We start from the raw sequence: 14,806 nt of genomic DNA, 5'->3' as shown, positions 1-14,806 counted from the left end.
CCTGACTCCACCCCTTAGTCCCAGTCTTAGAGATATGCGATTGGTCAAAAGTGGAGGAGCCCTAGCCCCCTCCCACCTCAGCAAATTCTGTAGGCAGAGGCAGGGCAGTCGCCCCTGGCTAGGGTACTCCGTATTGAGCCCTCGGAGGAGACGCCCCCTAAACGGGAACCCCGATTGGCCACATGGACGACCGCGGCCCCACCCTCCTCCCCGAGGAACATAAATAAGACCCTTCAAGAACTTTGCAGTCGCTCCACCTCATTTCCCTACGCGAGGGGGTGTGGCCAGCACTGAGGGCGGGGCTAGGCAAAGATTGCCCTATAGGGCGGGGAAATGAGACGGCGCTGCGAGCTGAGGATAGGATTTCTTGGGGGGGGCGTGGCTTATGGATCTTTGCTTTCCCGCCGACAGTTGGCCACGTCACGTGACATGGGTTGGAAGATGGCGTCTCCCACAGACGGTAAGAGCCGGCTTAGGAATCTTTATCCTGCAACCTCCTTCTTTGCTCTGCCGGGGACTTCCACTCTGTCTGCCCCGTAAACTAACGCTTTTTTTTCTTGGGCTCCAACACTTTGCTTTCCACTTTTTCTTTCCACTGCGAGTTCGTCCTCAAGCTCGGCGGTTCTTCACAGAAGCTCTGGAGGTGCCCGGTTTCCCCTCTGTATCAAGAGGGTGAAGGAGGGCACCCTCGTGGGGCGCATTCCAGGAAAAAGGACTGGGATCGCCCTGGCCTTGCCTTAGCCCCATTTGGGTGAGGCAGGGCCGAGGAGGAGATACTGCTGGGGTAAATGCGGTGACCTAGTGTAGCTTTCTCCTTCTCAGGCACCCCATTGAAGGGTCGATTTTCTTCTTTTGGAGCTTCTGGAACGATTCTCTCAAATCCTAGCTAGGGTTGGTGACTGACCTCATCCCGGGATTAAGCCGCAAGCAAAACCTGATACTCTCCTGTCTGCGTAGATTGGCACCGTTTCCCTATCATGGCCCCTCCCAATGAAGAGTCCAGAGGAAGAAGAGAATTGAACACTTCAGTGTGGTCATACACATACTTATACACTCTTGCCTCTACTGTATATGTTGTTTCCCCAGGATGTGTGAGTGAATGATTTCTGTTTATATGCTGTCTAAGATGTAGGGCATTTCAGATAGCAGTTAAGTGGTTTTGGTATAACCACATGTTTTTGCGCGCTATTCTGCCTTAGTTATGGTTTTGCAGTCATTTCTGAACTCATTTAAATTTTGCTTCTACCGCCACCATCCCCATGTCCATTTTATTGGTATGTAGTTTTTTCTTCTCAAACACATTTGTGTTTGGAAAAAAATCTTGGAAGTTTATTTCAGGAATAAGGAAATTCAGGCCAGGAGAGCTATTACTGAGTTCCCATTATATGAAATGCTTAATGCTAAGTTCTTTGGGAAAGGTAAAGATTAATCAATCATGTCAACACTTTTGCACTTTCAGGTCTTTCTTTTTCTTTTTCTTTTTTAAAAGATTTTATTTATTTATTTGACAGACAGAGATCACAAGTAGGCAGAGAGGCAGGCAGAGAGAGAGGTGGAGGCAGGCTCCCCGCTGAGCAGAGCCCGATGGAGGGCTCCATCCCAGGACCCTGGGATCATGACCTGAGCTGAAGGCAGAGGCTTAACCCACTGAGCCATCCAGGTGCCCCTCAGTTCTTTCTTATGTATTTATTTATTTTTTACACTTTTAAAAAGAAAGAGAGAAGCGAGAGAGAATGTGTGTAGGAGGAGGGGGAGGAAAAAGGACCAGGAAAGAATCTCAAGCGGACTCCGCTCTGAACTTGAGCCCGATGCAGGACTTGATCTCACTATCCTGAGATAATGTCAGGTCTCATTTTAGATGTCACCTCTCAGAGAAGGTTTCCCAGAACACACAGTATCTGGAGTTGCCTGTTTTCACTATTATTTACTATTTCATACCTTCATTGTCAGCGTAGTTATTCTGTTTGCCCCTTTCATGCTGGTTTATAAACTCCAAATCTTGTCCTGTTTATAGTTGGATCCCAGAGTTTAGCACAGTGTCTGGCAAGCAGCAGATCTTTTAGAATATTTACATAAATAATGTATTAGCCTCAGGTTTCAAGCTTAACTTAGGTTTTTTGAGCACATGTGCATACTGTATAAGAAATTATGGGTGTTCAGAGTCAAAAGAGATTCCCTGGGGTGCCTGCTTGGCTCAGGCAGCCAACTCTTGATTTTTAACTCAGGTCATGATCTCAGGGTCCTGAGATTGAGCCATACCTAGGGCTCCATGCTCAGTGGGGAGTCTGCTTGAGGATTCTCTCTGTGCTCCTGCTCTCTCTCTCAAATAAATAAATCTTAAAAAAAGGGGGGGTGGGGATGGGGGAGAGAGAGAGAGAGAGCAATTCCTTTTCCTTCCTGGATTCTGTCTTAAAATGTATTTTTTCTTGCCAGAAAAAAAGGATTATTTAAAAAGTTGGCTAAGGGAATGGGGAGTTACTATTTAATGAGTAGAGAATTTCAGTTTGGAATGGTGAAAATATTCAGGAGATGGATGATAATGATGGTTACACAGCAGTGTGAATGTTTTTAATGCCACCGAATTGTACCCTTAAAAATGGTTGAAGTGGTGAATTTTGTTATGTATATCTTGCCAGAATTTAAAAAAAAAATCAGCCAGGTGATAGGAGTAGAAGTAATTGCTATTAAAATTTTTAGTTTATTACTAAATTGTTTTTATATTTATAAGTTTTATAGGTTTCATTTATTTTTTATAATATTTTATTTATTTGACAGGCAGAGATCACAGGTAGGCAGAGAGGCAGGCAGAGAGAGAGGGGGAGGGAAGTAGGCTCCCCAATGAGCAGAGGGCCCGATGTGGGGCTCGATCCCAGGACCCTGGGATCATGACTTGAACCGAAGGCAGAGGCTTTAACCCACTGAGCCACCCAGGCGCCCCTAAGTTTTATAGGTTTTAGAGCTGTGTTCCTTGTATTAGATTTTTTTCCTGTCTTCTCTATTTCTTTTACTTTTTTGGCTAGGAAAAATATTGGAAACATTTTTCCCCCATTGGTCTTCTAGCCATCTCTGTACTCACTCTGTTTGCATACTTGATTTTTTAAAAAAGGTTTCATTCATTTATTTGAGAGAGAGCACATGAGCAGAGGGGGAGGGCAGAGGGAGACAGAGAAGCAGACTCTCTGCTGAGCAGAAAGCCCGATATGGGGCTTGATCCCAGGGCCCTGGAATCATGACCTGAGCTGAAGGCAGACCCTTAACCACCTGAACCACCCAGGTGCCCTGCTTGGGATTTCTTTAAAAAGGAAAACTTTGAAATTACTTAATGTATGAGAGTAACACTCATAGCAGAGTCTGAGTTATGCTCCAGACTTGTGGTATCATAAGACCACCGTTGTTTGTTATCAGATCCTATTCTCGATAGGTTCACTTTTGTTATGGTTGAGCTTCCCATCACCAACATTCCTAAGGAGTTTGAAAGTTGGAATTTTGTGTGTTACACACAGCTTTTCTTTGTTACCATTTTTGGGTGCTTTTGTTAAGGCAATTTATTAGGGTTGAGTTCTTTGCCGATTAGAATATTGCTGGAAATTCCCTTAGACTATTTGGGGGAAAAAATTCAGGTTAGAGAAAAATACATGTTGAAAAATTTTATACGTATGTACATTTTCCAGGGAATGAGGCTGTAACTGCCCCCCCACCCCAGATTTCTGGAGATGTGACTCACCCAGAAAATGTTAAGAACCACTGTTTAGATCATTAATTAATGCAACTCGTTAGGATACTGAGCACAAAATATGTACTCAACAAATGTTAATTGTTAATAATTTTGAGCACTTATTGTGTGCCGAGGCAAAAGTGGCTAAGAATGGTATCAAAAAATTGGGCAAGGGCTGGATCATGCATGATTTTTTTTTTTTTTTTTTAGGGCATGGGCAATATACATTCATGAAATTAGCTGGGAAGAAGTCCCTTACTCTGAAGAGTGACACAGATTGATTGACATTTAAAAAAAAAAATCAGTTCTGGCTACTTTGTGAAGAACAGATTTGGGTAGAGGGGGGAAGAGGTAAGAATAGAAGCAGGGAGAACTGTTGAGAGGCTTCTGAAGTAGTCTTCGAGAGAAGTGATGATTCTTTGGTTAATTCATTTGGTTTCATGGTGTGTTTTGGAGATGGAAACTACTGGATTTACTAATGGATTGTAATGGAACGTTGAAGGAAAGGGAGGCATGAAGGATGGATGATTTCTAGGTTTTGATCTGAGAACTGGGGTTCATGGTGGTGCTATTTCTTGAGATGTAGGTGGTTTTGAATGTAATTATTGGACTCAGAAAGATTTTCACACGTGTAAATGGAGAAGGATGTTGAGAGTTATCAGAGTTCTGGCAGAGAAGTTTGTTAAGTAGCCTCTTAGCTATACTTCTGAAGTCCTGGGAAAGATAGGGACTGGAAATATAAATGTGGAGTTATTGACATATATATGATGGTAAAGGCTATGGGGCTAGATGAGATCTCTTTGGAGGCTTTAGGTAGAGAGTGAAACAAGCCTGGGGTGGGACCTGAGTGGAGGAAAGGAAGGAAGGAGTTGGTGAGGTAGGAGAAAAATCAATTTTACAGAAGCTGGAAGTGGAGTTTTTCTTTTCTCTCTCTTTTAAGATCTATTTATTTATTTGAGATAGAGAGAGAGAGCATGTGAGATGAGGGTGGGGGGGAACAGAGGGAGAGGGAAAGTGGGAAAATCTCAAGCAGACTCCTCGCTGAGTGTGGAGCCTAATGCAGGGCTTGATCTTACAACCCTAAGATCATGACCTGAGCCGAAACCAAGAGTCAGACACTTAACTGACTGAGCCACCCAGGTGCCCTATAAGTGGAGTTTTTCAAGGAGAGTGGTCAGTGTGTAAATGCTGCAAAGAAGTCACAGACAACAGAGAAGTGACCACTGGGTTTAGCAACATAGGTCACAGATGACCTTGACCACAGCACTCTCCATGTATAGGGGAGCAGAAGCCCAGTTGTTTTGGGTTAAGGAGAGAATGTGAGGTGAGGAAGTGGAGACGTCAGGATAGACAACGCAAGATGTTTTGTAATGAAGGAGGAGTAAGGAGGTAATGGGGTCATGGAAGATTTTTTTTTTTTTTTTCAAAGAAGGGGAATTCTAGAACAGGCTTGCTTGCTGTTGAGTATGAGCCAGGAGAGAAGGTAGAAATTGTGCAAGAGAGATTATTCAAGATAATGTCTTTGACAGAGCAAGAGAAATTGACATCCAGAGCTCTTCAGAGGAGTTTGTCTTAATTGGGAAAAGTCTAAGAGTATGAGTGAAGATGCAGGTGGGTTTGTTGAGATTTATTTTTCCTAATACCCCGCTAAAATATTGCTCCCATTTTCGAGATCAGAGACGTGAAGTTTGATGAAGGAGAATGATTTATTTGTATAATATCATACCCCAGGAGTGTCAGTGGTTATATAACTCAGATTTCTGAAGCACCTGGGTGGTTCAGTCAGTTAAGCGTCTGCCTTCAGCTCGGGTCATGATCCCAGAGTCGGCTTCTCCCCCTGTCCCTCACCCTGCTTGTGCTCTCCATCTCTCTGTCAAGTAAATAAATAAAATCTTTCTTAAAAAAAAAAAAAAGGACTTCCAAGTGAATGTTCCAGTTTGTTGTGTTCTTTGAGACTAAAACGCTCTAAGAGGTAAATTAACGTGTTTTGTGTCTTCTTGGCTCTTCTTGGTGTTTTGTTCTAGGGACAGATCTGGAAGCATCTTTGCTAAGTTTTGAAAAACTTGACCGTGCCTCACCAGACCTTTGGCCAGAACAGTGTAAGTTTTTGGTTTCTTGATATCAGAATCAATACAGCAGAACCCAGTGCTACTTTGAGATTTTTGGTTATCATTTAACTGTAATGGTTAAAATTTTGATTTTACTTCACAGGGAACAGACTGAATTCTGTGGTCTAATGTTAAGAATAGCTGTCTGGTAGTTTAACTTTTTCAGGACACAGTGTGACTCAGGAAATGATAGGGGGCCTTAAAAAAATTGAATTATTATGTAATAAGTTCAGACAGTACAGAGATACAGAAAGTAGTAGTTCCTCACCTCCTTCACTCACTCTTGTAAACTCACAATTAATAGTTTGGTACAAATTCTTTTGGCCTTTTTTATGATTATATAGGTAAACAAATATGTATTTTTAAAGTATACAGCAGGGCTTTTTGGGTTTGTTTGGATTTTTGTTTTATTTTTGTTTTTGTTTTTTTGGTATAATGATGGGGTCATATGTACATGCTTAAGCTAGTGTAGCTTAACTCATTCTACCTAGTAATTTATTAATGGCTCTTTCTATGTTAGTAGGTGTAAATCTACTTCATTTTCCTATTTTATTATAATAGATAAACTGTAGTTTATATATTCCTACCCTATTTGGATACCTTAGATCCACTGTTTGATATTACAAACAACTCAATATGTATCTGTGCGCAATGAAGAGGATGGCTGTGTGTGAGAGGGCCCATTTACCCACATACCAGCCAATATTGGATGTTACCAAAATTTTTTTTTAAAAGATTTATTTATTTATTTTAGAGGGCAGGGAGGGGCAGAGGGAAGGGGAGAGAGGGACTCTCAGAAAGACTACATGCTGAGCACAGAGGCTGATGGGAGGGGGTAGGGGTGAGAGGGTGCGCTCAGCCTTATGACTCTTAGATCATGATCTGAGCCAAAAACCAAGACTCAGAAGCTCAACTGACTGAGCCACCAGGTGCCCCTGGATGTTACTAATTTTTATTATTTTTTAATTCATATTTCTTTATTAGTGAGGGTGAACAGTATTTTATCTTATTTTTTAAAAGATTTTATTTATTTATTTGACAGACAGAGATCACAAGTAGGCTGAGAGGCAGGCAGAGAGAGAGAGGTGGAAGCAGGCTCCCCGCTGAGCAGAGAGCCCGACCCGGGGCTCGATCCCAGGACCCTGGGATCATGACCTGAGCCAAAGACAGAGGCTTAACCCACTGAGCTACCTATGTGCCCCATGCCTTTTTTTTTTAACTTGACAGAGATAGAGCACAAGTAGACAGAGGGAGAAGGAGAAGAAGGCTCCCCACTGAGCAGGAAGCCCGATTTGGGGCTTGGTCCCAGGACCCTGGAATCATGACCTGAGCCGAAGGCAGCCTCTTGACCAACTGAGTCACCCAGGGGCCCCTGAATATCTGCTTTTTATCTTTATGTTTTCTAATGTGATTCTTCCCTTGAGGCATTTAAGTAAACAATTACCCAATTAACAATCCCTGACAAGACAGAATACCTAAAAAAAGAAATTTAGGGACGCCTGGGTGGCTCAGTTGGTTAAGCCGCTGCCTTCGGCTCAGGTCATGATCCCGGCGTCCTGGAATCGAGTCCCACATCGGGCTCCTTGCTCAGCGGGAGCCTGCTTCTCCATCTGCCTCTGCCTGCCACTCCGTCTGCCTGTGCTCACTCTGACAAATAAATAAATAAAATCTTTAAAAAAAAAAAAAAGAAATTTAAACTTTCTGATAAGAGATAGTGTATCTCCACATTCTCTGATCCAGCTGACTCCTGTCCTTGCAAGTTTGGTTGAGGCATTTTCTCTAGGAAACTTTTCCTGCTCCCTCAATCTGATATAGATCCCATCACGCCTGGTATCTTTCTTGGAGCACTTAACCAGTATTATAGTTACTGAGTTACTCTTTCTCCTCTTCCAGACTATAAGCCCCCTGAAGACAAGGTTGTTTTCTTATTATTTGGCTCCTCTGTGTCTGGGGCACTAAAATGTATATTAAATAAATGATGTGTTTTTTCTTTTCAGTACCAGGTGTCGCTGAATTTGCAGCTTCCTTTAAAAGTGTAAGTAATATTTCACTTACCTAATGAAGCTTATCCAGTGTTTTGCTCCTTAATAAAAGTTCAAATATCCCCTATTTTCTTATTCTCAAGAAAAATATCATAGGTTTCCAATCAGATTGTAACTAGAGCCCTGGAAATCTGTGTATATTATCATCATGTTGATAATAATGTCTTCCTCTCTTCAGATATTCCATTTTGGCATTTTGACTTTTGCTTATTAGCCTCTTTTCTTAGCTTAAAAGCTTTTAAGGTAAAGCCGTTGAAATCTTTAATGTAACATCAGTATTCTTTTTTGCCCAAACCATGATTTTGAAGCTTTTCTCTGTTGTTTATGGGATGCATTTGACCTTATCTTATACCTCTTTACTGGCTTTTTGAAGTTTCTCAGTGGCTCATCAAAAAGCAAAGGAAGACATCCATTAGAGCCACAACCTTTGTATGTTCTGGGCACGTGCTGTGTTTGAGCTGTCCATATATTCTCTTACAGTCCCACAACCAGGAGAACGTGATTATAGTATCAGCTAGTGCTTACATAGTGCTTACCATATCCCTGGCACTCTTCTAAGTACTATATGTATATTATTTAATCTTCACAAAACCATGTGGGGTGCAGGTACTATTATTAGCCCAATTTTACAGACAAGGAAATGGGCATAGTGAGAGAGGTTAAGTAGGTTATCCAAGGTTATACGCTATGCATGGCAGAACCAAGCTTTGAATCCACTAGCTGATTATTAGCATCCATACTCTTAACACCATATGCAGAAGCATTTGAGTCCAGTGTTAAAAAAAAAAAAAAAAAAAAAGCAGTAACTGAAAGAGAACCTTGGAAATTACTTACCCAAGTTCTAATGAGTGACAGACCAGGATTTGAATGCAAGTTACATCTATTACAGAGCTCATGCTCTATCTAGTAAACCATGCCATTGGGGATTTGTACTATAACTCTCATTTTTTAAGTGAGGTGTGGTAGTTTTAAATGTTTTTAAAACTACTTTTAGGGGCGCCTGGGTGGCTCAGTGGGTTAAGCCGCTGCCTTCGGCTCAGGTCATGATCTCAGGGTCCTGGGATCGAGCCCCGCGTCGGGCTCTCTGCTCAGCAGGGAGCCTGCTTCCTCCTCTCTCTCTGCCTGCCTCTCTGCCTGCTTGTGATCTCTCTCTGTCAAATAAATAAATAACCTTTAAAAAAAAAAAAAAAAAAAGAGAGAACCAACAGAATGAAGGTATTAATGAAATCAAGGAACGACTACAGTTGTGTACATAAACAACTGTATTTGGAAAATAGGAGGGTGTAGCTAATGAATGGGATGTGGGCTCTCTGCTCAGCAGGGAGCCTGCTTCCTCCTCTCTCTCTGCCTGCCTCTCTGCCTGCTTGTGATCTCTCTCTGTCAAATAAATAAATAAAATCTTTAAAAAAAAAAAAAACTACTTTTAAATTTTTAAAATTTTGTTTTTAAACAGACTGTAGAGGGGCACCTGGGTGGCTCAGTCAGTTAAGTGTCTGCCTTCGGCTCAGGTCATGATTCTGGGGTCCTGGGATTGAGCCCCACATCAGGCTCCTTGCTCAACAGGGGGCCTGCTTCTCCCTCTCCTGCTTCCCCTGCTTGTGCTTGTTCTCTCTGTGTCAAATAAATAAATAAAATCTTAAAAAATAAAATAAACTGTAGAATTCTTCATTGCCTGTATAGGGAAGAGCCACTGTAGCAATGAAAGTTCAAGAACCTTCTGTACCTTGCTATGTGCTAAGTATTCTCTACTTATTATTAGAGTTATAGGTGCTGAATTAAATATTAAGGCCCCCCCTAGGGGCACCTGGGTGGCTCCGTCAGTTCAGCGTCTGACTCTTGATTTTTTCTCAGGTCATGATCTTGGGGTCATCAGACCGATCTCTGCATTGGGCTACTCACTGTACTTGTCCTTCTCACTCTGCTGCTTCTCCCCCTGCTTGTTTTCTGTCTCTCTCAAATAAATTAATAAAATCTTTAAAAAATAAACAGAAAAAAATACATAGTAAGGCCCTGTGGCTTTCAGATTCCTTGAGAATATCTGCTCAGAGGTAGTTTAAACTTGGTAGCCTCCCATTTATTCAAGATCTTGGGTTGTATGAAAGCTGGCCGGTGCTCATTTAGCATTCAGTAAGGGCTAAGCATGAAGAGTTCAGGATGGTGTAGGGTTTTGGAGTCGACACACTTGGATTTGAGTCCTGAATCTGCTGCTTCACTCTCCATGACCTGAGCAAGTTTCCTAACATTTTTGAGCCTTACTGGTCTTATCTGAAGCTACCTCGTAAGATTCTTAGTGTAAAATGCTATCATGCATGTAAGATACTTTGCATAGTGCCTAAGACATAATAAACAGTTCTCAGTAGCTATTTGTATTAGATTAGCTTTTGTCTAGTAGATTGAGTACAAAGTACCTAACATAATTTTCTTACATTCTCATTCATACTTATTTTTCAGGTCAGTTAATTATATTTGGTAACAACTAAGTATTTTGAGTTATAAATAGAAATAACTTTTTAAAAAAAAAAACTTTCATTAGGGGTGCCTGGGTGGCTCAGTGGGTTAAGCCTCTGCCTTCGGCTCAGGTCATGACCTCAGGGTCTTGGGATCGAGTCCCACATTGGGCTCTCTGCTTGGCAGGGAGCCTGCTTCCTCCTCTCTCTCTGCCTGCCTCTCTGCCTACTTGTGATTTCTCTCTGTCAAATAAATAAATAAAATCTTTAAAAAAAAAATAAATAAGGGGCTCCTGGGTGGCTCAGTGGGTTAAAGCCTCTGCCTTCGGCTCAGGTCATGATCCCAGGGTCCTGGGATCGAGCCCCGTGTCGGGCTCTCTGCACAGCAGGGAGCCTGCTTCCCCCCACTCTCTCTGCCTGCCTCTCTGCCTGCTTGTGATCTCTCTGTCAAATAAATAAAATCTTTAAAAAAAACCCCTTTCATTAAAATATGTTTTTTTTTAAAGATTTTATTTATTTATTTGGCAGAGAGAGATCACAAGTGGGCAGAGAGGCAGGCAGAGAGAGAGAGAGGAGGAAGCAGGCTCCCTGCTGAGCAGAGAGCCCGACGTGGGACTCGATCCCAGGACCCTGAGATCATGACCTGAGCCGAAGGCAGATGCTTTAACCCACTGAGCCACCCAGGCGCCCCAAAATATGTTGTTTTTTGAAAATCTGATTATGTATCTACCTCTTTTCCCTAGAGGTATGCACATTCATTTTAAGTTTTGTTTCTAGGGGTTTGGGTCATCCCGGGACCTCAGGTTAAAATCCCCTGGTATAGTCTGTTTCCCTACTGGTGGCCAAAAATGGCAAATTTGACCAATAGCCTTCTAGGAAAGGAAGTATAGAATAGTGGTTTCTGTACTCAGACTTCCTGGGTTTAAATCTTGGCTCCAATAGCTGTGTGTCCAGAAGCAAGTGATTTATAATCTTCCTGTACTTGTTTTTTTTTTTTTTTCTCCTTTGTAAAATGAGGATAATAATACCTGCTTCATAGGGTTGATTAGAAAATTAAGTCATATGATGCATTGGTCGCATAGTATCCAGCAAATGTTAATTAAGGGAAAAAAAAGAAAAAAGACTGAAAGCTGAAATAATGTTTCTCAGCCATACCCCTGCCTACACAACAGAATCATCAGTGTGCAATTGTGGAGCTTTTAAAAAATTCGTATGTACTGGTTGTAGCTTGGGATGTGTGCTGGGAGGCTGGACCTGTGAACATTACAGTGGGTGTTCACTTAGCTTCAATTTGTCATGTTTGTGTGATAGTGACACAGCATTCTGTTGCCTTTCTTACCTGTGGAAAAGGAGGGGGTCCACTGGTATGAGATGTGTTTGGATCTTTTTTAGTTAAGTGTAGGTTTCAACTTTGTTTTTAAATGAGCTGTAGAACTCTTCATTGTAAAGCAAAGAGCCACTGCAACAGTGAAAGTTCTAGAACTTTCTGTACTAAACATAGTGTGCATTGTTCTGTTATCTGATTTGTATGTTTAAGATGCTAAAATGTTTTTGAAGTTAAATGGACAGTATTACATTAAAAAATATATATGTAACGTCCCTTGCTCTGTTCTCTCCAATGGACCCTCATTCCACCTCCAATATTCTAAATCAGTGCATCTGGAGTGTGTCCAGGGCATCGGTTTTTTTGTTCCATAGATGATTCTCATGGGCAACTAGGATTGAAAACTGTTGCCCAAAATTATTCCAAGAATGGGCTCTCCTTCATATTTTGTAACTTCACTTTTCAGAGATGAGAGGATGGGGCGCCTGGGTGGCTCAGATGGTTAAGCATCTGACTTCGGCTCAGGTCATGATCCTGGGGTCCTGGGATTGAGTCCCACACTGAGCTCCCTGTTCCTTGGGGAGCCTGCTTCTCCCTCTGCCTCTGTCTCTCTTTCTCTCTCTCTGTCTCTGTCTCTCATGAATAAATAAAATCTTAAAAAAAAAATAAATGAGAGGATAATTTAAAATTCTAAAGTTTTCTAAAATGTCTACAATAAAATGAAATTTGAAGTGATGATCATTGCAATCTTATCACGAATTGAGGATTTCCTCTTTTTAAACATTTTAACTGAAGTATAGTTGACATATATTAGTTTTGGGTGTACAACATAGTGAATCAACAATTATATATATTACATTATTGTTTACTGTAGTCCACGTGCTGTACTTTTCATTTCTGTGACTTATTTACTTTATAACTGAAAGTTTGTACCTCTCAATCCCTTTCACCTATTTTGCCCATCCCCCCCAACACAACCACCAGTTTGTTCTCTGTATTCGTGAGTCTGTTACTGTTTTTTATCTGTTCATTTGTTTTGTTTTCAGTTTCACATATAAGTGAAATCATGTGCTATTTGTCTTTCTTTGTCTGACCTATTTTCACGTAGCATAATACCCTTTAGGTCTATTTATGTTGTCACAAATGGCAAAGATTTCATTTTTTTTTTTTTTTAAGATTTTATCTATCTTAGAGATAGTGAGTGTGGGTGGGGGGAGGGGCAAAAGGAGAGAATCTTCAAGCAGACTCTCTGCTGAGTACTCCCTGCTGAGTACTCCCTGCTGAGTACTGGGCTCAAACCCAAGATCATGATCTGAGCCAGAACTAAGGGTTGGCTGCTTAACCAGGTGAGCCCCCCAGGTGCCCCAAGATTTCATTATTTTTAATGGTTGAGTAATATTCCTCTGTGTGTGTGTGTGTGTGTGTGTGTGTGTAGAGAGAGAGAGAGAGAGAGACATCTTTCTATGAATCTTCCCCTCTGCCAGAAAATGTTACTTCCTGATGGTCTCAAACAGTTCAGTTGGAGGTTTTACCAGAACTGAACTTCAAGTAATTTCTTTCATTGCTTTACTAACCTCTTATCTATGAAATAATAGTAGTAGTCAGACCTTTCTTCTAAGATCATTTCCCTGAGACCAGCTGTAAAAATGAACAGAATTATTTTGCAAGGTCAATTATTTTGTAGGTCATATCTGAACCTAGAGAAATCTGGGTTTTTGAAACTGTAACTTGCCAGTGTTTTCAAACAACCTGAAGGCTATGTGACAAGCTACTTTTCTGTAAGAAGGAAGATGATGGTCTCTTTACATTTTGTGTGTATCTGAGTGGTTATATTCTTATATTCTGACAGCCTATTACTAGTTCCCCACCCAAATGGATGGCTGAAATAGAACGTGATGACATTGACATGTTGAAAGGTAAGCCATGCTGGTGACCTCTAACTTTTAACCTGACATTTATGTTCCTCTATAAACCACCTTTCCAATTTTCTCTCACTGTTCCCTTACAAGTGTTTGCTGCAGTGAGACTGCCTACTTAACCAAGCTGATTGATGGTTCTTTATATCTGAATGCTTATCTCTATTTTTCCATACGTATAAATCCCTTCAATTCAGGACCCACTCATAATGATTTCTTCTGCTGCTAAATTCCTGTAATTATTCCTTTAATCCTAAAAATTCCTTTAATTAACTTTTTAATTAACTTAATTAAAGGAATTAAGTTAATTCCTTTAAGTTATTAATTAAAGGAATTAACTTAATTCCTTTAATTAACTTTTATTTTGTATAATGCTATAGTCGACAAAAGATCTCACATAAATTTTTCCCGTTTAATTCTTATAAAGGTCATGTACATTAGGTATCATGATATCCAAGGTTCAGAGGTTAACTTAGCCTAAGATTTATTAGAAAGAGTTAAAATTTAAACTGATATTTTAAATCCAGTCTCTTACCAGTTTAACACAAGTGCCTTATTTAGAAATTACTGCTATATATTGTTGTCAGTACTATTAATTGATAATCCCTTAGTGGGCTAAGACATGTCTTTTAGTTCTTTCTATCCCATCAATTTCTTCCATATGGAATACTATAAGTAGTGAATATTGTTGTTTGATAAATGACTTGGAACTCAACCACAAAGTAGAAATTTAAATTAAAAAACATTAATTTTCCTTGATTTTGCTCTACTTTATTTAACTTTTACCATCTTTCCGGTGATAAGATTCATGATGGTTGTAAAGTAATAGACTGAAATTAAGGTAAAAATCTGGCATTCTTGAGCTATTTAGGCAGCTGAACAAATCACGAAAGTCTACTTATGCCAGATATGGATAATGAGTGTGGCATGATAAGTGGGAGAAAATAACACCTTTATTTGACTTCAGAAGTAATTCATTGTTCTGCATGAAATGCTTAAATGCAGATCCCCTCCTCCAACCATGGAGAAATTAAGTCTCAAGGGCATCTCAGGTTCGTTGTTGTAATGTTCCAAATGGACATTTATATAACATCCCATTAGTGTGTATTTTCTAAGGAAACTTTAAATTTTTAATAAGGGATGATAGCATTATGTTCTATACAAACCGACCTGTGCCTTAAACGTAAGTTCATCTGAAGCATTTTGCAGTAGTAGGAAAAATTCACTGGTGTGTGTGTATGTAAGGGGAAGGTT

The 14,806-nt window shown here is 40.6% G+C and overlaps 1 protein-coding gene across 2 annotated transcripts in view; it reads left to right on the top strand.

Moving 5' to 3' along the window:
* Positions 1 to 416: 416 nt before the first annotated feature.
* LOC111148712 (lin-52 DREAM MuvB core complex component) overlaps positions 417 to 14,806 on the top strand; it is a 118,244-nt gene continuing 103,854 nt past the window's right edge. The window contains exons 1-4 of one of the 2 annotated variants that reach the window (XM_022505512.1): positions 417 to 460; positions 5,740 to 5,814; positions 7,821 to 7,858; positions 13,486 to 13,552. In XM_022505512.1, coding sequence (XP_022361220.1) covers positions 430 to 460; positions 5,740 to 5,814; positions 7,821 to 7,858; positions 13,486 to 13,552 — 211 coding nt within the window. In that variant the 5' untranslated portion in view covers positions 417 to 429. The remainder of the gene's footprint in view (positions 461 to 5,739; positions 5,815 to 7,820; positions 7,859 to 13,485; positions 13,553 to 14,806) is intronic. The other variant, XM_022505511.1, reaches the window with a different exon arrangement.

Source organism: Enhydra lutris, unplaced genomic scaffold, assembly GCF_002288905.1.
Source record: "Enhydra lutris kenyoni isolate GAN:26980312 unplaced genomic scaffold, ASM228890v2 scaffoldscaffold20, whole genome shotgun sequence".
Classification (NCBI taxonomy): Eukaryota; Metazoa; Chordata; class Mammalia; order Carnivora; family Mustelidae; genus Enhydra; species Enhydra lutris.
Note: the sequence above shows the minus strand (reverse complement) of the source record. Positions and strands in the feature narration are given on the sequence as shown.